This window comes from Hippocampus guttulatus, chromosome 4, assembly GCF_054856545.1.
Source record: "Hippocampus guttulatus isolate MCC_2025c chromosome 4, RoL_Hgut_1.0, whole genome shotgun sequence".
NCBI lineage: Eukaryota > Metazoa > Chordata > Actinopteri > Syngnathiformes > Syngnathidae > Hippocampus > Hippocampus guttulatus.
The window spans coordinates 9,838,172-9,859,539 of record NC_141264.1 but is presented as its reverse complement, the minus strand read 5'-3'; the positions used below and the strand labels follow the sequence as shown (position 1 = coordinate 9,859,539).

The 21,368-nt window shown below is 43.2% G+C and overlaps 2 protein-coding genes across 5 annotated transcripts in view; both read left to right on the top strand.

Moving 5' to 3' along the window:
• b4galnt4a (beta-1,4-N-acetyl-galactosaminyl transferase 4a) overlaps nt 1-11,826 on the top strand; it is a 151,653-nt gene extending 139,827 nt beyond the window's left edge. For 2 of the 4 annotated variants that reach the window (XM_086109068.1, XM_086109070.1), the window contains 11 exons: nt 1,799-1,963; nt 2,489-2,598; nt 2,961-3,061; nt 4,348-4,421; nt 4,497-5,967; nt 6,694-7,073; nt 7,226-7,379; nt 7,484-7,556; nt 8,966-9,119; nt 9,235-9,361; nt 9,866-11,826. In XM_086109068.1, the coding sequence (XP_085965194.1) occupies nt 1,799-1,963; nt 2,489-2,598; nt 2,961-3,061; nt 4,348-4,421; nt 4,497-5,967; nt 6,694-7,073; nt 7,226-7,379; nt 7,484-7,556; nt 8,966-9,119; nt 9,235-9,361; nt 9,866-9,980 (2,924 nt within the window). In that variant the 3' untranslated portion in view covers nt 9,981-11,826. Of the gene's footprint in view, nt 1-1,798; nt 1,964-2,488; nt 2,599-2,960; nt 3,062-4,347; nt 4,422-4,496; nt 5,968-6,693; nt 7,074-7,225; nt 7,380-7,483; nt 7,557-7,948; nt 8,089-8,965; nt 9,120-9,234; nt 9,362-9,865 lie in introns of those variants that run through there. The other 2 variants (XR_015100694.1, XM_086109069.1) reach the window with 2 other exon arrangements.
• A 2,882-nt stretch (nt 11,827-14,708) lies between these two features.
• Nucleotides 14,709-21,368, top strand: part of abtb2b (ankyrin repeat and BTB (POZ) domain containing 2b) — a 39,577-nt gene continuing 32,917 nt past the window's right edge. The window contains exon 1 of the mRNA XM_086108690.1: nt 14,709-16,089. Within this exon, the coding sequence (XP_085964816.1) occupies nt 15,198-16,089 (892 nt within the window). The 5' untranslated portion in view covers nt 14,709-15,197. The remainder of the gene's footprint in view (nt 16,090-21,368) is intronic.

Genomic DNA, 21,368 nt, shown 5'->3' with positions numbered 1-21,368 from the left:
CATTTAAAAAAAAAAACCCAAAAAATCACATATTTGTCAATATATAGTCAATTTGTATGCAGGTGGAGGTGCTAGTGAGCTGGCTATTGATTTGCTGTGAGATGGAAGTACTAGTACATGGCTGCTGAATGACCCTTGTGAGTACATCGCAACACCACATCAGGACAAAGACGTTATCGACAGACAGACAGACAGAATGCTAAAAGGCTCCCTAGGTACGTTTGGGGTCATGTACACGCTCGTCACAACTGGCTGCGTAGTCCGCACCTTCACTTTAGTAGTTGATTTTCAGTGTCCCTGAGTATAAATTACGTATGATTTGACCTTTGACATCTTTGAGTTAGATAAACGGGTAGTTCTTGACCTCCTTGGGGCAATGATATGTGAAATATTGATGAGATGGACCCTCCAGAGACATGGACATAGCAAACCAAGGTCATACCCTGAATTCTACATAAATAGAACATATTCCTCAATGGGAGCCAGCAGATATTTAAATAGGTCACACCCGGTCTTGTCGTGGAAAGCAGGTATGGAAACAACAGATGTCTGATTGCCCTGAAAATAAATGTAAAAATTGGTGCCCTTTGTTTAATATGTGTGCACACCGGGACTGTGCACCACCAATCTTAATTCCTAAAGGATCAAAATGCTGCTGACCAACCTGTTAATTACGTGGCATTTCTCCCATCAGGCCTCGCACCTGACGTGCCATTAATCACACGTGCCTCCTCCTCCCTCTATCCGATTGATTGGTGTAATTATGATTCTCCTCTGCGCTGTATTGTTTTCCTTCCAACTTTTTCTTTCTTCTACTTTGTTTCTCATTTTGCGTCTTTCAATCCACAACATTTTGCACACCCGCACAATTTGCAAAAAGATAAAACAGCAATATTGAGCGCTTAATAGCTAAGGTTAGCTACCCACAGGTTGACTGGCTATCCCGCTGTTATCTCCAGGTTTCGGGGCAATGGCAGGTACATATTATGCAACACTGAGCCATGGCTTGATTGTTAGTGGCCACCAGGATGAGACTATCATCATCCCTTGCTTGTTCTGTTGAAAGGCTGATACGAGGCCAGGCAGTGTAGTCCGGTGACTCCCAAAACTGAGGCACACCACTGTGCCATGAGAGATCACCAGGCGTTCCCCGAGAAATGATCTAAATTCACTTAAGTCGTAGTTGTTTGAATGGTAAAGTGTTACCTGAAACAGGAGCATTGCCTGTGTGGTCACCGTCGTAAGTGTTTTATGATGTAACAGTTTGATTCCATTTCCAACGCGCGATGCTTGACCTTGGATGTCCCACTGTAATTGAAATGATGTGTGTATGACCAAGTCTCTTAGGGTGTAATGGTTCACGCGCCTTAATTCCATACAGCCAGCATGATTTTGGTTCCCGTCAGTGTGAGAGTAAATGTTTGTCCGTCTCTATATGGGTTCTGTGATTAACTAGACACCAATTCAGGGTGTAGTCTACCTTTTGGCTTAAGTCAGCGGGGAAGGCTCCACGAACAGAAAATGAATGGAAGGACTTGTATGATAAGTGAATATTATTTTTGTATAATCTGTAGATTGTCCTGTACCTCTGGATTTTTGATCCATCTTCTGCTATTGTATCTCATTCGATTGCACAAGTGTACCTTTGGAAGGGATTGTGTCTCTTTGTCCTTGCAGCTACACATTTTAATGCTTACCAGTGATAGTAGCAGGATGACTAATTTGCATTTTGTTTGTCCTTCGAAGACCTGTGAGTTAATGTCTTCTTAGCCATGGTTTTGCTCTCGGAATCTTTCAGACGAGTCCAGCCTCAAGATGAACAGCATAGACCACATCCCCCAGACCTTTGCCAGTCATGTTCGCCTCCCAGAGGACTCTCTGCCCCAAAAGATGGAAGAAGGTGTCACCCCGCAGCACGGAGCAGATATGTTGAAGCCAGACCCGAGGGATACCTTCTATAGTAGTAAGACTGTCCATCAGTTCAGATTGTCCGTTGTCTTTGTTGGGGGTGCTGTTGTTGTGGCATTTAGGTCATATAGTTTAATCTGTGTTCCCTTTATGTATGGTGCTAAGCAAATTTATGAGCGTTTAAACCATTGAGACTAATTGTCTCAAAGACTAATCACGAAGCGCTTTAATGCTTCAGTTTTAGTGAGCTATCAGTATTTCATCATTTTAATTTAGAAAACAAGCATAACATCCGACCATAACTATAGTTATTCATCTTAAGAAAGGACTAATGAAGTGCTCTCTTACTTTTTGTAACTGGTAAATTTCTTTAATTCATGGATAATAACGTTAAATAAAGAGTGTCAGCAGGAGTATATTAATCATTCGAGAAACATCAGACATAAAATACCAATGCTGGTTGAGGGCAGTTGTGGCATAAAACTTCTATATTTCTTAATGTTACATTATTGACCTTTTCTGTTTTTCAAAGTATTTTTCTGAATAGAGACATCATCTAATCTGCTCTTTCTTCTTTCAGCTCCCCTGATCGAGTCCTCCCGTCTGGAAAATGTTCTGCCTGCTTGTCTTTACTCTCCCACCTATGTCGTCAAAGATTTCCCCATTGCCAGATACCAGGGCCTGCAATTTGTAAGTGCCCGCTCAATCATCTTCCCGCTGGACCACCATGCTTGCCACTCACCATGTGTAATGCTGTATTAATTGGTGAACCAATTGCTCAAATCATCTCTGAGTGTCATCAGAAGGGCATCCAATTATAGCAGCCTTTTGTAGATGAATTTTAAGCTGCTTTAAAAAGTAGACAGTGGGAGAGAGTTGAACATGGATTCATCTGCTTCTCCCATAACTCAACTTTTGTAAGATGGAGTCAATGTGGAGCGCTGCTGCCCCCTGTCATAAGATGTAACTTACTACAGTATTACGATAGAGAAAAGTTGCAATTTATTTGAATAGCGTACTGGTTAAATTATCTGCCACTTACTGTTTTCCAGGTTTATCTGTCATTCGTTTACCCAAATGATTTCACCCGTCTCACACACATGGAGCGAGAGAACAAGTGTTTCTACAGAGAGTCCCCCATCTACTTAGAGAAGTATGTTGATCGAAAGGGAATTGTCTGTTTAGCTTGACGCATCCAGCTCGGTCAGTCATAAAAGTCATTATGCCACCACGACTTAATTAATGTAACCTGTCAGCGACTTCAACACACAAAGGAGTAATATGACACAGAAAAGAAAAGGTGCTTATGCAGCTCAATGTTCTTTGTTTATTTTTTTTTTTGGTACCCTTTACAAATTATTACAAAGTCGAAATGCAAAATGTATGTGCTTTACCAAACATTGTGCTTTTTTGAATCAGGCCATAACACTTTTTTCTGTGTCTCCTATTCAACAAATTGATATATTACAGCAGGGGTGGGAAATGTATTTTGCAAAGGGGCCACATGAGAAATTGGATTGCTTGCCGAGACCCAAGCCAACATGCTAACTACCACTTTGTCTTTATTCTTTTTAATGTATTTAAAATTGGCGATTGGCTGGCAACCAGTTCAGAATGTACTCCGCCTACTGCCCAAAGACGGCTGGGATAGGCTCCAGCACGCTCGCGGCCCCCGTGAGGATAAACAGATTAGAAGATGGATGGATGGTATTTAGAAAAAGCACTTTACATCTGGTTGAATAAAGATAATAGTATGTAGTTATAATTACCAAATACTGTACACATTTTAAACATAATTATAAGCTATCATTAAAATTCCATGCTTACAACAGTAATTATGTGCACCAACCACCAACCAAAATCAGCCGTTCCTAATCAGGACTCCCAATTATATAGATAAGCAGGAAATATATTATTATTATTATTGACAGTGATGAATAATGCTCCAGTGATGACTTATAATACAGCCAATATGTACAGTGTTTTTGCATACAGTCTTATCAGGCAAAATCTTCCCTCCACTGTGCAGGAAAGAAGAACGTTGTTAACATTAGGACCCCTGTTGTCATTTTTTTCTATTCTCTTTTTTGGAACATTAGCTGCTAGAGGGGTTGGAAAGGTCAATAAATATCGTGAAAATGTTGCTCAGTTGGGAAGACAAGTCGTATCTTTTGCTCGCGAGCATCCACATATGTGCACATAAAATAAAAGCAGAATTTTCAAAATAAAAGCATTGCATCTTTTATATTTTACTTTGACTTCATCATCACTGTGAGGGCCCATCATAGACGGTGGGCGGGCCGGATCTGACCCCCGGCTGGACTTTACCTAGGTTTATATTAGAACAGGATGCTAATGATACCAACGCACTAGATTTTTCTATATGCCTTCGGGACTATGTGGCTTGCATCCCAAAAGTGTTGTTTTTCGGTCTTCAAGGTTCGGCTTCTACAAGTACATGAAGATGGATGAGGAAGAAGATGACAGGTCATTCTTCTTTCCCAACCCAGATGGTAATTTACTGCTAACTCTTACTGTAAGACCAGCATCACTATTTCTCACTGTATGCCTCCTTTATTTGTCTCCAGATTTCCTAGAGGAAGATGAAATGGTGGATGTGGAAGATGAGGCAGAAATTGTTGGCACACAGTCACCCAAGAAGCCTCTTCAACACAGTCAGACAAGCCACGCCTCCAAGCCCTCGCGTCATCACCCTCAATTTAGACCTACAGGTAAAGATGTAGAGGATGATGGGAAGGATCCTGATGAGAAGGAAAATGGTGCAATCAATAATATTGTAAACCGCCGAGAAAGCAGACCCTTTGGCAACAGAGATGAGGAGATGGAAAGGGACAGAAACTGGAGAGGAGCTCAAACAAAGGCGAACAGGAGTCATGATACTCGAGAGGCGCTGTCAGAACTCCAATCCAGGATGCATCACTCTGACACAGATAGCGTCATCGCTGGCCGCTCGCTGTCGTGGAGCCATAACAGTCATGCAAGGCTCAGCCCAGCTAGCAAAGGAGGAGGAGAGGACATTGAGGGTCCACCTAAATTGACTAGATCGCTCCTTTTTCCCAAAAAGTCCTCTGTCCCTGGTCTTGCGAGTCGTGCCAAACAAATCCTGAGCAACTCTGCCCACACCAGCAATGTCGGTGACAGTAAAAATAAAATTTCTGGAAGCAAGAAAGAGAAGACGGGGGAGAACAAGATCTACATCACCAGGCCTCGGCCCAATAGGGAGCGAGAGAAGGAGAGGGAGCGGCGTCGAGAAAGGATGGAAGAGAGGGCATCTCGCCACCCACGTGAGGTATTCCCTGGGGTCTTTCTTTACCAAACTGGGAAGACCACAAGACTGGTCAAATTTGGTGACAAAGGGCATGTTGTGGGGGTTAAAAATGGTGGAAGGAGTCCAGTTAGCTCCCCTCAGCTGTGGCCCAATCCACTCACAAAAGGGGGTAAGGCATCTCCTCACAATCAAAGCATCAACATTCCAAATGGAAGTGTTCAAAAGTCTGCCAACAGGGCAACGGCTCGAACACAGCCAGATGAGAGACTGAGCAAAGGGCACAACCTCGCTTCAAAGTTAAGTGCCACTACCGGCCTTCCCAGCAAGCCACACTCACTCACCCCACGGTCTCATCACCAAGACCCCACCCAGCATTCTCCTCACTGGCTCAATTCCACTGAAAACCTCCGAGGTCAATTGCGAGTCACCTCTTACCTCAGGACCACCGAGATCACAGAGTCGCAACCGGACCCCAACCTGGCGGAGCTGGAGCAGGACACAAACCGCTCTAATCCTGACCCGGAACCAGAACTGGAAGAGGGCGAGATGTCAGACTACAGCTACGAGGAGGTGGAGGTGCGGCCAGGTTGGGCAGAGGAGAGCATCAACTGGCAGAGGACCTTCTCGGTGAACCCAATGGACTTTGAGCTTCTGCGCTCCGACTGGAATGACCTCCGCTGCAATGTGTCCGGTAACCTCCAGCTGGCAGAGAGCGAGGTGGTAGATGTGCTGGCTCAATACATGGAGAAGCTCAACGAACGCAATGGCGGGTAAGAACAACACTTGAATGCTTAGGAGCAATGGACAACGAAGTGTGGGCTATGTCTTCCTGGTAACCTGCTAAATGTGCTGTTGTTTCTGTATTGCCTTGATTGGCGTTTCGAGTGGTGTTGAATGTAATGTCCTATAATGAGAGGCTTTTCCAATGAGATCAAACAACATAGTTTGATTATTATTGCCATAAAGTGCATATAAATGCAATGTTGTGCAACCAATATGGCTAAATAAGTATTAAAACTTGCCTTTCAGTGTGATGCATTAAGTAGATATTATTGTATAGCTCTATCCAGAAGCATGCCAAAAATGTTGCCTTCACAAACACATCTCGTCGCCCGCATTTGTACGCCATGAACAATGAAAGTTGAACAACAGAAATAATAATAACTAAATAATAGCGTTTGGATGGTCAGCTGATATGAAACAACTATTGTTTTTTAGCAAATAATCATTAACTTTGAATTTTATGCCCGCAACACGTTTCCAAACAATCATTGCATTCTGTTTTTATTTCTGTTTAACACAAAGTCCCGACTTCATTGGAATTGAGTTTGCACTTCTAATTACATTGTGACTATACTGTAGCTTATAAGGCATCTGTCTCGAGAGTGTATGACGTTGATGAATTGTCTGCACAAAGTTAAACAACGCTCTTCGTCTGTATTGAAAATCCAGTGCATTTTTCTGTGCTTTGTCGATTGTCTGCATCCGGGACCCAGGATTTATACCCTGCTGCGAATCATCAATGTCGAGAAGCGACGAGACTCTGCCCGAGGAAATCGCTACCTGGTGGAACTGGAGCTGATGGAGAGGGGCCGCAGTGTGGTGCGACTGTCCGAATACATCTATCTGCTGCTCCACCGAGGCAGGCAAGTCGAGGAAAGCTTTGAGAACACCGAGAGCGCTCCGGCCTCTTCACCGGCATCGGGCCCCTCCGCTGCCACATCCAACTTCAGCACTGCTCCACACTTGCCCCCCACCAAGTCTCCCTCGCGGCCTGGAGCCACAGCCTGGAGCACAGCCTTTGCAAAACCTCTGCTCTGCCAGCCAGTCATGCTGCAGTGGAGGAAAGATGTGATGGTGCACTTTGTGGTACCAGGTCAGTCAGAAAACCTGCTGTTGGAATAATCTGAGATGTTAGAGATAAAGGAAGGCAACATTGAGCCACAGTATAATACTGTAAATTGATAAGCAAATGACAGTTCAGATGGACTTGCTGCTCGTCCTCATTCTCGTGTTCCGCTCTTTCAGTGAAGAACCAAGCTCGCTGGGTCCAACAGTTCATTTCTGACATGGAAAATCTTCATCATCAAACCAATGATGACAACTTCAGCATCATCATTGTTGACTTTGAGAGTGTCGACATGGATGTGGAGCAGGCGCTGAGAGACAGCAGTGTTCCAAGGTGTGTCGTGCATCTTATGCAACTAACATTGATAGCTCATACGGTGAAAACCTCTAATCCAGTTTAATAGTCAACGTAGCAATTGTTTGCTTTGTTTTCCTTAGATACGAGTATCTAAGGAGAGAAGGGAACTTTGAGCGCTCAGCAGGACTCCAGATTGGAGTGGATACCATTGAGGTGAGCTCGACAAACACAAAGGGATAGCAGGCTGGAGGTGTGGGCAGAAAAAAGGACTGTCTGACACTGACCATATGGCCTTTACTGGCTGATAGGCACGGGGGGAAAAATCCCTTGTACATCATACAGTAAATCTATGCCCTTGGTTGTTTAGTTGTTGACGTTGACAATAAAGTTGTACTTGACTTTACTTGACTTTAGACAACTTCCTGCTCTCTTGTATTCCTTCACACTGACCCCAGTCTTACATTGGAAAACGGTTCGATGGCATTCTGTCCCTTATTTGGGGCATATACTGGATATATATATACTATATAACACCCCCCCCCCCCACACACACACATAAATATCCATCTTTGCATCCATTTTCTGATCCGCTTTATCCTCACAAGGGTTGCGGGGGGTGCTGGAACCTATCTCAGCTGTCTTCGGGCAGTAGGCGGGGGATACCATGAACCAGTTGCCAGCCAATCGCAGGGCACACAGAGACGAACAACCATTCATGCTCACACACACCTAGGGACAATTTAAGATAAGATAAGGTAAGATAAGAAAAGTTTAGTAGTCTCACAATGGAGAAATTCCCAAATCACGGCGTTCAATCAGCCTACCATGCATGTGTGAGGAAACCGCAGTACCCAGATAAAAACCATGCAGGCACGGGGAGAACATACAAACTCCACACAGGAAGGCCGGAGCTGGAATCGAACCTGTTACCTTTGCACTGTGAGCTCGATGCGCTAACCACTGGTGCACCGGGCCACCCTTAACAGAATTCCCACAAGCTAGCCAGGAGTTGAACCTAGCGTCTTCTGATCCGTAGTGAGACGCATTATCTATTGCACCACTAACTACATACATACCTGTACATATATAAGAGAGACAGACAGACAGAGAGAGAGAGAGAGAGAGAAAGAGAGAGGTCAAAAAGAATCATGCACTTGTCTTCGTAATCGATTGATTAGTCTGGGATTTAGGCTAGTACCAATTTGGACATTTCTATGCTTGTGACAGTAAACGAATAGTTGAGCGTGACTGTGCACAAAGGAAGCACTGGAAAGGAATACAGTTCTTGGATGAGTTTGGCGTTCAGTACCTTACCAGCACTGACCTCTTGTGAGCCAGGCCTTGAACTCCACATTTGTGACCTTGGCCCTCACTAATATTCGTTTGGATGAATGTACCAACATTCCCATAGCCCCAAATCTTAAAATCTAAAAGCATTGCCACAAGAGTGGGAAATAATATCAAAGACCGGAATGTGTGATATCTTGATGGTGGTCTCTCACTTAAAGTAAAATTTCACCTGTCGACCTCGCACACTCGCAAATCCATACCCACATTTGTGCTAATTCATACTCAGTCCAAGGTACTGCAGGTAAAATGACAGTTTCTCTTCCTTCCGGCAGGATAGCCACAGCATTGTGTTCCTATGCGACCTCCACATTCATTTCCCCCTAAACATCTTCGAGAGCATCAGGAAGCACTGTGTTGAAGGACGCCTGGCTTTCGCTCCCATTGTTATGAGACTTGGCTGCGGGAGTTCGCCACAGGAGCCTGACGGTAACACGCACAAATCACCACTCAACGTCAAAATATCAGAAATGAATGCAATGAACATTCGCTTTGAATTTTTAACACAAGCTAATTTTTTGGACGGGTGTATACGTTTTCACAGGATATTGGGAGGTAAATGGCTTTGGTCTTTTCGGGATCTACAAGTCTGATTTTGATAAAATTGGCGGGATGAACACAGAGGAATTCAAAGACCGCTGGGGGGGAGAAGATTGGGAGCTTCTGGACAGGTAACTTGACTAAATGCCAAGGAGTTATTTTAGAAGATTTTCATTTGTTTCCCTTATCCATCGTTGTCTCCATGTAGACTGTAATGCCCCTAGAATACAAATTTTCACTCGGTGATACATTGTGCCTTGTTGCTGGATTATGTGCCATCCATGTATTTTCTGTAGCACCAACCATGTTCAGTTGAATGTACGTACTTACTACTTACAGGTATATGCATTTTTACCTCCCAAATACTACGGGCTGGGATGGTACATAAAACTCTGTGTGTTACTGTTAAAGCATACCATGTTTTCCAATGCATTTAACCTCTTAACAAGTAGTTCGTTTGCCAAACTATTGAAGGCAATTTACTGTACATTAGAAGTTGCGTTCAGAGTAGTCATAATAGGCTAGATCTGATGAAAGCCTCCGCATATTTACAAATTACAATTTTCTTTTTGAAAGGATTACTTGAAGAATGTACTCGATAGAATGCTTTGTTTCTCTTTCCCCGATGTCTACAGGGTGCTGCAGAATGGTTTGGAAGTAGAGAGACTACGCTTAAGAAACTTCTTTCACTACTACCACTCCAAACGTGGAATGTGGAATGCCCAAAACAAGAAAACTGCAAAGGGATAATGCCGCACCTGAATACTCATCTACCTAAAGATCTCCTATGTGAGACTGTGTGAGAGAAAGAGCTGAGAGGGCTTGCTCACTGATGGGCAGCGTTTCAGCATCCTTTGTAGGCTCGTCTGTTTGAGGGAACAAAGTCCAGATGTGAACTTTGGAAGCGAGCTGTTTACACGGATAATCCTGAGTAACTTTGAATCAACAACTGGAGTGCTTGAAGGAAGAGAATTTGTAGTTTACTCCTTCTTGTTTCCCAATCCTAGTGCAATGTTTTCAGAAGAACTGGAAAACAGCTGTTTTTCTGTATGTATGAATGTGCACTTGTATATTATAAGTCTGTGTGTGTGTGTGGGGGGGGATTAAGAAAGCACTTTTTTTTTCTTATGAGGTGATGCTAACCTCAGATATTTTTTCTAGGATTTGCGCACATGACATTCTGAAGTGAATGTGCATCATCACACCCCAGTAGAGTCCATTGTAGGGTTATCTCTCAATAAATTATTTCCTCACTGGATATACTCATGTAAGTGGCCAGTATGGCAAGGTGCTGACGTTCTCCCGACACCTAATATTATGAGCCCTACGTAGAAATATATGCTTCATCTTTTCATGCCCTGTCACGCTTGTCCTTTTCCTTTAAAAAAAAAAAAAACATTTCTAATGTACTTCAGTCGCTAGCTTCCTGTCTCCTATTAGTGTCATATTGTTTTGTACAGTCGACACTTTCTATGAAGCTCTGCTGTTTTGTACACTGTAACGGGTGTTTTACCATCAAATTGCTCTTTGCCATTTATGACAGGTCTTGTCTCATGAACTGCATTTGTTCTGCTTTTAGCTCCCTTCACTAGAGTTTTTGTTTTTTGGTGAGTGATTATAGATGCACTAACTGTGGTGTTTTTAGTTCTAAAACACTGGTTTGTGAACAGTTTATACTTATTAATATTTATAGCCTCCATTCCCTCCAGAGCTCTAACCTCAAATAGAACATAAAACTCTAAGGAGCGAAGAAGAGGACAGATAATTATGTTGTTGTTGCTTTGAGCCTTTTGTGTTGAAGATTTTGGATTTAAAGGTTTCAAAATGTTTTTTCTGTAGATGACACTTCCGTGAAACTCAACGGAAGTGAGAACATTTACTTTCTCACAAACGTGTGCCTTCATCTGAGTTGGGCTGCAGGCAGTTTTTATACGGTCGTATATTACTACTGACACAAGAAGAATAGGACCGTTAAAAAATATTTACAAACGGGCTGTAAAGTCACTATAATTTCAGTTACACTATCACGGAAGGAGCAAAGGTCCTTTGCCATGGATTACTGACATCTGTGTGTGTTTGCCGTAGTAGTGCATTGAACGTGTTGTTACAGACCAAGGGACTACTGCACAGGACCAGAGTGTGTAATGGAGAGTCACTGGCAGCTGCAGTTCAGCAGGGCCCCACCGGTTCCTATTAGCTTTCCTGGAGGCCGGGATCTTAATGCCTCGAGTATAACATGGTACTTATGATGAAGAGTGGCTGGTGGGCTCCGGGGCTGGACTCGTACGAGTAATAGTTTATGATCTGTTATTGACTGTATGATTGTTAAATGCCCTCTTTGCCTCTACTGGAAAAGGTCTAAATTACATAAGGTCATTTAACATTCACAAGGGGCAATTTCAAAAACAGAAGAAACACTATAATACTAGACTACATATATATATATATACAGTATATATTTAAGAAGGAGATTGGTGGAAAATAGGTATATACATTCCAAGGTAATTTCTGTGAAATTGATTTGTAGAGAAAAGGTTTTCAGAATGTATCGTACTTTTTGTTTGTTTTGGGATATAAAAGTGTATGCATACGACGACATCATGTTCTGTTTTTTTAATGATGTATAATAACTGCCTTTGGTCTATGCATCGAGTATTTCATTGACACGTTCAAACGTCATCAACAAGAAAAGGCATGTGCCGTGTCTAGCCACATGGGGGCTGTCCAGCCATCCATATACGCAAGCCTTGTGAACGTGTCCTCGTCTTTGAAGAATTGGGCAACAGGCGGAACTTCGAAGACGTTTCTAAATACGCGTCACCAAGACGTGAGTCTAATCTCACTGCGTCTCTCTAGCAACCACATGCGCATGAATTGATGACATCTCTCGTCGTGGAATGTTAAACGTGCCAATGTTCTTTTACAGTCACGTAGAAATTGGCATTAGAATCTGTTTTATTTCTTTTTAATTGAGTACATTGTGGTTTTACTGTAAAAACAGTGTCGTGTTAAACTGAGGTTTTAACAGACAACGTTTATAACTAGCAAAGTTTGACTGTAATTCCTATTTTGACTCACAATATTTCTTTTTTTCACAAGTATCAGTGGAGAAAACAGATTGGACTGTATTTCACAAAGGAGATACCGTGCAATTGTGTCATAAAACAGTAAATTTTAATCATTTTCAGACTGTATGAAAGTGTTGGACCCCCATGTCAACATTGGTCTGGGTGATAATTCTTTAATGCTTTCCTGAGTGTGCAAACACATGACATGACCCAAGTGATATCCTGACTACAGTTACACGCAATCTGGATGAAGCAAGTGTTAACCCACTGTACTAGCCTCAGAGGTTTTTGCACCTCATGGCCTTTGACTCAAACAGAACATGTAACTGGTTCACACTCATGTCTTTGCGCTGGAATTTTAATGTGCTTAAGGTTCATGATGCTGCCAGCAACATAGAAACAAAATATTCATTGCCTCTTCAAATTTTCGTTTAACTTTTAGTCATCGAGTGGAGCGAACAAGTATTTGATACCCTGCTGATTTTTGAAGTTTCCCCACTCACAGGTAGAGGTCTGTAATTTGGATCAAAAAGGTACTCTTCAACTTAGAGGGACAGAATCTAAAACACAACTCCAGAAAATCTGTTGATTTCAAATAATTTGCATTTTATTGCGTGACATAAGTATTTGATATATTTCAGACAAACAGAACTCAGTATTTGGTACAGAAAGCTTTGTTTCCAACATAGATCGAAGGATTTTAAATAGTTCTTCACCAGGTTTGCACACACAGCAGCAGGGATTTTGGCCCACTCCTCCATACAGATCTTCTCCGGAGCGTTCAGGTTATGGGGCTGTCGCTGGGCAACATGGACTTTTAGCTCTCTCCAAAGATGTTCTTTTAGATTTAGCTCTCGGGACCAGCAAGGCCACTCCAGGACCTTGAGATGCTTACTTAGTTATGCGTTTTGCGTTGTTGTCATGCTGGAAGACCCAGCCACGACCCATCTTCAATGCTCTTACTGAGGGAAGGAGATTGTTGGCCAAGATCTCACAATACATGGCACCATACATTCTACCCTCATTACGGTGCAGTCATCCCATCACCTTTGCAGCAAAGCATCCCCAAGAACGATGTTTCCACCTCCATGCTTCACAGTTGGGATGGTGTTCTACTCATCCTTCCTCTTCCTCCAAACACAAGTGGAATTTTGACCAAAAGGCTCCACTTTTGTCTTATCAGACCACATGACCTTCTCTGGATCATCCAGATGGTTCTTGGCAAACTTAAGACGAGCCTTGACATGCGCTGCTTTGAGCAGGGGGACCTTACGTGCACTGCAGGATTTCAATCCAGGCCTTTCCTATTGTCCTGTAGTCCATCCCAGCCTTTTGCAGGTCTACAATTTTATCCGATGTCTTTGCACAGCTCTCTGGTCTTGGCCATTGTGGAGAGGTTATAGTTTATTTGATTGAGTGTGTGGACACGTGTCTTTTATACAGGTAACAATTTCAAAACGGTTAATATGGGTTATGAGTGGAGAAGAGGAGGGCTTCTTCAAGAAGAACTAACATGTCTGTAGGAGCCTAAATTCTTACTGGTTAATAGGCGATCAAATATGTATGTCATGCAATAAAATGCATTTATTTAAAAAAATAATTGACTTTTTTGTTTTAGATTCTGACCCTCGTAGTTGAAGAGTACCTTTGTTACATATTACAGAGCTCTACCTGCTTTGTAGGTGGGAAAACCTCAAAAATCAGCAGTGTATCAAATACTTGGTTACTTGGTCTCCCCACTGTAACAATATGCATGTTTATGCTGTGGTCAAACTCCACCACTAGATGCACAATCTGCTTGTGAGTGTTGACTTTTTGATTCACTCCATTTAATAGCACATGCCCTGAAACAACACTTGAAACTAATGTTATAAAGTAAAAAAAAAAATGGTGAGTAGCTATGATTCTAAAATCTATTGACGTATGCAGTTCTCTGAAGAATACGCATCCGTGTAGACAAATACTTCTTTGATACCCGCTTGAAAATTAATCTTATAGATTATAGACCTCTGACATCGTCACAAAGCCTTCCAAGATTCACCTTTTTTTGCAAAGAGATAAAGGTAAGAGATGAGTTCATGTGAGGACCACCACCTTACGCTGCCTCAGACAACATGACTAAATAAACGCAGTTAATATCAGCAACGGGAATTCCCTAAATAGGACTCTGTAATTTAAAAGTGTTGTACCAGCATTTGGTCTATTTAACCAATCGTAATTTATCTCAACTCATCGCAAGAGACACATGAAAGTTCGGCACAGTAGTACGCGCTTTGCGAGTAATAACATTTCCAAGGACGGTTATGTGCTCCGATTGGCTGGCTTTCATTCAGTCATCCCCATGATTGGCCCGTTAGTTACTTCCGTGTTGTCATTCTGCATTAGCCCCTCCTTCGCAAACCCACTCGCAGTTGCTGAGTCGCTCTCACATTCGCTCGTCTCGTCACCCTGAGAGCAAGCGAGATGACTTAACGCAACGTTTTCTGCGGGTATTCAATAAAAAAGTGGTTTTGGTAGGGGGCCGAGGGATGTATTTATTTTTATTTCTATGAAAAACTGGCGGAAAGTTCAAAAGCGAGGAAACACAGAGGCACGCATACGCTCGTTGGAGAAAAGTTTAAATCTCTGCGTTGAATGGGAGAATTAAGGTAAATCGGGACTTGCAACTCCCCGACTTCCGAGTTAGAAATGGACAACATACGTCATATTTCATCATAATTCGTTCGTTAATACACCGTCGTGTGTAGCTGTGAAGTTTATCGAGTGGCTTGTTTGACAAATGGTGTGCGGTGTAACCAGTTTATCCGGCTGGCCAGGAGTTGCGAGGTAGTTTGACTTTCAGGTGAAGCGCCACGGACGAGTGCAGCTCCTCCGATTAAACGGGAGCCTTTTCACCATCATGGCTGGAGTGAGTAATGCCCACCTGAAAACCCTTGAGGACCTGACTTTGGACTCTGGCTATGGAGCGGGAGACTCGTGCAAATCTCTCAGCCTGTCCTCCTCCAAATCGAACTCCCAGGCCTTCATGACGACCCCTCACCGGGGCAACTGGTGGTACTACTCGGGCTCCATGAACAGCAGGAACAACAGCTGGGACACGGTCAACACTGTCCTCCCCGAGGACCCGGAGGATATTTTCTCCAAATGTCCCCGCTTGCCTGAACTGGAGGAGTTTCCCTGGACCGAGGACGAGGTGGGCCGGATCCTGCGTAAAGTGGCCGAGAGTGGCACCCCAAAGGGCGGCCACGCACCGGCGTTCAGCTCGGAAACCGTGCGGCGATTGTCCGCCCTGCTCCGAAAGGCTCTCATCCGCATCTCGAGGGAGGCTCAGCGGCTGAGCGTTATGCACTGCCGCTGCACACGCTACGAGGTGCAGAGCGCTATGAGGCTGGTACTCAGTTGGGCCCTGGCCGACTACTGTGTCTCGGCCACGGTCAAAGCAATCTCCATGTACAGCATGAGCGCCGGCGAGATGCTGAGGAAGGGCAAATCGGCCCGTTGCGGCCTGACCTTCTCCGTGGGACATTTCTTTCGCTGGATGGTGGACACTCGCATATCTGTGCGTATCCACGAGTACGCCGCAATATGCCTGACCGCCTGCATGGAAGCTCTGGTGGAAGAGATCGCTGCCCGGGTGCTGATGAGCGACCGGAGTCACCCGGGGCCAGATTCGGGGTCATCATGTGGCCCAGTGAGTGTCGAGGCCTTGGAGGGGGTGGTGAACAACGAAGCGGAATTGTGGGGAGTCCTGCAGCATTACGAGCACCTGATCTGTGGGAAGAACGCAAGCGGTAAGCCCGTTCGAGTGAATGAATGAGAGCCTTCAGTGTGTGTTGCTCTGTGATGACATCCAACATACACCTAAAAGTTTTCCTCTCACAGCGTCTCCCTTCAGAGTTGTGCTCACCACTTTCCACTCATTCACCTTCCAATGCTTGTGGAAACACTTTAATGGGGTCCTGGCTGGATACAATAGCAGCCCTTTGTGCGAGACATTTGATGGGTTGTTTCTAATTTGACCTGGCAGAATGGGAAAATAACAATGCCGAGCTATATGATAGAACAAAGGAAGTGTTTTTTTTCTTTCATAGAATGTCCTGCGAGAAGAAACGACAGGTCTTTGACAGCTCAATTTGATTGTATTTTACTGTAGTGAATTTTCTCTCCTCCCAGTTCTCATATCACACCACCATGCTGTGCAGGTAATCATGTTGTGGTTTGGGAGTGCTTACAGGAGTTTTCTCTGTTCACGCTGCCTCTCATCCTCTTGCTGTGCTTGCGCTCCATCAGTTCTGTTTTCAAGTTGTTTTCAGGATTGGGCTGTATATCAAGGGGGCATTGCCCGTTTCGTCCTGAGCAATGGCCAAGGCACAGAAAACACAGATCGTTGGGGGGGGGGGGGTGTTCAATTAACCTAACCAGTGAAATTGTCACTTCTGAGTCGTTTCAATAGAACCTTTGTTTACTGTACATGTAGTATTTTTTAAATAACATTCTGATGATCCTAACTGTCATAAAAGTGTAAAAAGAAGTTAAGCCTTTTATGATGAGACACTACTTCGTAGAATTAAAGTACTCCCATAACATTTGATTGATTGATATTGAGATTGAGACAGGTTTATTGAGGACAAGTGGACATTTTAACCTCTTTAACTATCATTCAAGCAAAATAGTAAATGGAGTGCACTCTATCACTATACTTAGCAATTTAACTTAGATCTCTTTTCTGGGTCCTTTGGCTACCCCAGTGTTGACTCAATTTATAGCCTTTCTCTGTGGCCTACTACAAGTTCAGCGGAGCAAATCTTTTTATTTATTTATTTATTGCAATACAATGGCCTTTTGTTGTGTGATCGCCTGACTGTTAGCCTCGGAGTAAAACAAATGCTGGGAAAGCTGGCCGCATTGGCTTAACAAAGAGGGGGAGGGACATTTACTTGACCAAGCTGTTGCTGGAGGGCTGCAATTAGAAGATGCTTTCAGTCTTGATTGAGCATCTTTCAGTGCAAGTATGCAAGCCATCCATGGCCAATGAGAGAAGGAAGGAAGGATGTCAATGCTGCTAATTGCTCAATCGATTGGCAATAAACTACATTCTGCCACTATACAGCCATACCCCGCAACTTCTTACGCATGCATATTTGTTTCAGTGGTACTTCCTGCTCTCAGTAATTATTATTCAATCACAGAATAAGTTAAAGCGGCCTCTGTATTTAATATTTAGACAGATGTCTTTTGGTTGGGCTGCTCTCGATTGACCTATTTTGGTTGGTTCAGTCAAGTGTGCGCATGCGCACACGTCTGTCCACATATGTTAAAAACAACAGACCATTATTCTGACCACCCCGGCTTTTTATAGGTCTATGACTGGGTTCCCCTAGCCACATGCCCTTTTACCGGCTTACCACCTGACACCCCACACCCAAACAGTAAGACCTTAGCCTGCCTCTTTCCTCTTCTGCTTTTGCTGATGTCCCCACAACAGTCATTATTTATAAAAGCAAATATCTACTTTCTGGCCTTCAACATGATAATTCCTGAATGGGAGGGAAGGCTGCTGATCACTCAGAAGGCCACATTCAGAAAAAAAAAAAATCTCCACTCCTCTCTTGCTCTTGATTTCTCTTCATTTTGCCAACTTTTTCTCAGGCGCAAGCTCACATCTGGAAGTCCTTAAGAAAGCAAGGACTTGCCGGGCTCCAATAACAATTCTGAAAACTCCCCTTATGCCTCTCTTGTGCTTGGTTCTATCTTCTTATTTTGTATTCTTTGCTCATGCATTCACATCCACATCCATTTCACCTTTAACTGTTTATTTCTTCTTGTCTACAGGGAGTGCATTCTTGGGACGTGCCAGAATTGTATTCATTACTCACACATTCGCTTGTTGTACACATGTCGACCCTGAACTTGTTTGGTCTGCCTTTTATCTGCGTTCAAATGGCACCACAGCACAGTTTGAACTCATTGTGCAGCACCATTGTCATACAGAATCCATTTGGCATTCAGTTCTCCCCGCAAGCAGAAACAAGCTCTTTCTGTCATAGCCTGTCCTGCCTGCACTGTGGGGCATTTTGCAATGGATACAGCTTCACTAATGGACAATGGGAAGGGAATCATTGATCTTTGTGATCATGCAAACATCAAGTAAACCCCCGATTGGCTGTTACATTGAAATAGTCCTCTGCTTGCAGATTTCATACTGTAGCCTACAGTGGAGTGTATCAACATGCAATCATGCGATCGTGTCTTTGCAGTGCCACTTCACTCAAGCCTGGGTTTGTGTTTGCATTTGAAATCTAATTATGTAGCATGTTTTATAGCGGTCTTGTATTTTGCATACTGTTCTTCCAAAGGGCAATCATTCAGCACACCTGAAATCGTTTTTTGCAATTTTATGCTGCTACTCGCGCCTTTTTACAGTCGGTTACTGTAGACACAACAGACTAGTCGTATTTCAAATTGCATTTGAAAGGTGATGTCAACTGGCAACTGCAGCACAATGTCACTTGCTGCATTGCCCTCCGCCGTGAACCAATTCTCCACCTGTGGGAGGCTCAGATGTGTGCGTGTGTGTGGCTGTACATAAGGCAGGACCTCACTGAATGGGAGTACTGTATTCATAGCATGCAACATTGACCCAGATAAATAAACTTTGGTTTGCTTCGGTACTAACAAAAATTGTTTCTCCTCCAGATTTTTAAAGGTAGTTGAAAGGCAATGAGTAATGGATTTGGGGGCGCAGGAGAGCTGTGTGTATGTTGTTCTGCTCAGTATTTTCCAAAGTATGTATTTAGCCCGGAAGGCGGCGTGGGAACAGTGTGGAGAAAGAGGCAAGGAGAACATCCCAGCGCTGTGGTCACACAGATGGGGAAACCAGCACTCTGAAAATACACTGCCCTACTCTGCACATCTGGAATCAGGATCAGATGCAGTTTTGGAAAACATTTCATGGCTTTAATATAATGGTGACATAGCCAGTGTACTTTGTATGACACATGCGTGTCCAACACGCTGCAAATTTGACGGGACAACAATCGTGTATTTGGTTTGAAAAACGCACAAGTTGCGAGTTATATGGCTTCAGTGAGTAATATGAGGTTAATCCTCTGAAGATACTGCAGTTTATTAGTCTGTGTATGCACACGCTCTGTCTTGGTTATGTTTGTATCTTCAGTCCCAGAGCCACCAGCACACTGATGGTGCATGTCATTGTTAGCTCTGGCTTCTGGTCTGAGCCCAGCTGGAACAACACAGACTCATTGGAGTGCTGTTTTGCTCATGTGTTTTATTGTGCTCGCATGTGGGTACAGTATTTGTGTGGCTTTGGACTATTTGTGGAAGACACACAAGTCTTTCAGGGATATAACAACACACATGATTTCTTGGGCTATGACAGAACCAATGACAATGACATTGTTTCAGGAATGTCCCCTTAATTTATCGCGATCTTGGTTTCTTTTATCTTGTGAACTAATTGTATGTCTTCAATGCTCATACCAGCGTGACTTGCTCCCCTGGTCTCTAGGAAATGTAAGACTTCATTTTGATGACGTCACACTCCTCCCAATGCATTTCGGCTAAATGAGTCATGGTTCACATAGTTTACAGTAAATCACTACAAGGGCGGAAGAATAAAGCTGACAATGACAGATACAGAGCGCAAAAGGATACAAATAGAGGAACAGAAATAGTGGTAACAGTCTCAAAAGTGTCCTTAGATATATCTTGATTAAGCCCTTCATGACAAATTCTTGGATGACAGTGAACTGAGTTTTATTCTGTGTAGCCCACATTGGTTTTGGGCTTCCTTTTCTTGTTTAAATTGGAAACTGTGCAGCTAGTGTGCATTACCACAGCGTCCTGTCTATGGCTCTTAAGGCACTCTGTCCAGTCCTGTAGAATGAATTTTCAGCCTGGGTAGCTAATAGGAAAACAAGAGTAAGAACCAGACGGTTGGAGCGTGACCCGGAGACTGCAATACTTCATGCACCTGTGTTGTCATCTGGATTGGTCATAATAACTCTGCAAAGTAGAGTCGTTCACAGGAAACCAGTAAGTATCAGAGGTTAGGAGTCGTGGCTTTCACAGTTGGCAAAAAGGGTTGCAGTGCTTTAAAAAAAAAAAGCACTGAATCCTTTCTATGATTGGACACATATAACCCGTGGCAACATGCAATATCTCACTTTCTCACTCAGCTGAAAAAAAATTCTCAGTGTTGGGCAGAGCAGCTGTAACACATCAAAGATACATTCCATTTTGCACACATGATTTGTTCTTATATTCACAGTATTACCATCTGTGTTATAAAAAAAAGTTTTTTTTTTAAATCCAGTCCTTCATAGGAGGCATGTCCAGTGAGTACTTGTTCACCTTAAAATAACCTTAGTTGGAATGCATAAACTGCAAGAGAGTATTAGTTCACTACACTTGCATTGAATGAATGAATGAATGAAAGGTTAATGTAATAATCATCAATACTGCTTTGAGGTAGCATCAAATGCAAATAAGCATTTACAATAAACTAGTGGAGGAGAAACTGCACATTGCACTACATTAAATGTAAACAAAAACAGTTACTTTTTTTTTTTAATAGGTTAAGGAACTCAATATTTGTCTCGGTTGACCGATATGAAATACCGGTACTTATATCGTGAAACATTTTTTTCAGCAATATCGCCCAGCCAGACGAAGCACATTGTGTTTAAAACAGTGTTTAATTAATCTTCACATTGAACAGTTTAATTGACTGTTTTCATCGTAGCCATGCCTTCTTATTAAAGATTAAGTATCATATGTGAAATATGGGATTACCTAAATTCAGCCTTTTTTATTTGGAAGAAAGAAAGAACCCCCCCCCCCCCCCCCGCCCTAGACTAAATGCACTCAGTTGACATAAAAAGTGTCATTGGTGACAGCTACACCCAGTCATTTTCCTCAGAGATAGCGTCATCTGCATTGAGGAGTGTGGTTAGCATGACGATCATCTGGAACCTGTGATTGGTTGGCAACCAGCTCAGTTTGCCCCCTCCCCAGAGACAGTTGGGATAGGCTCCAACATGCCTGTGAC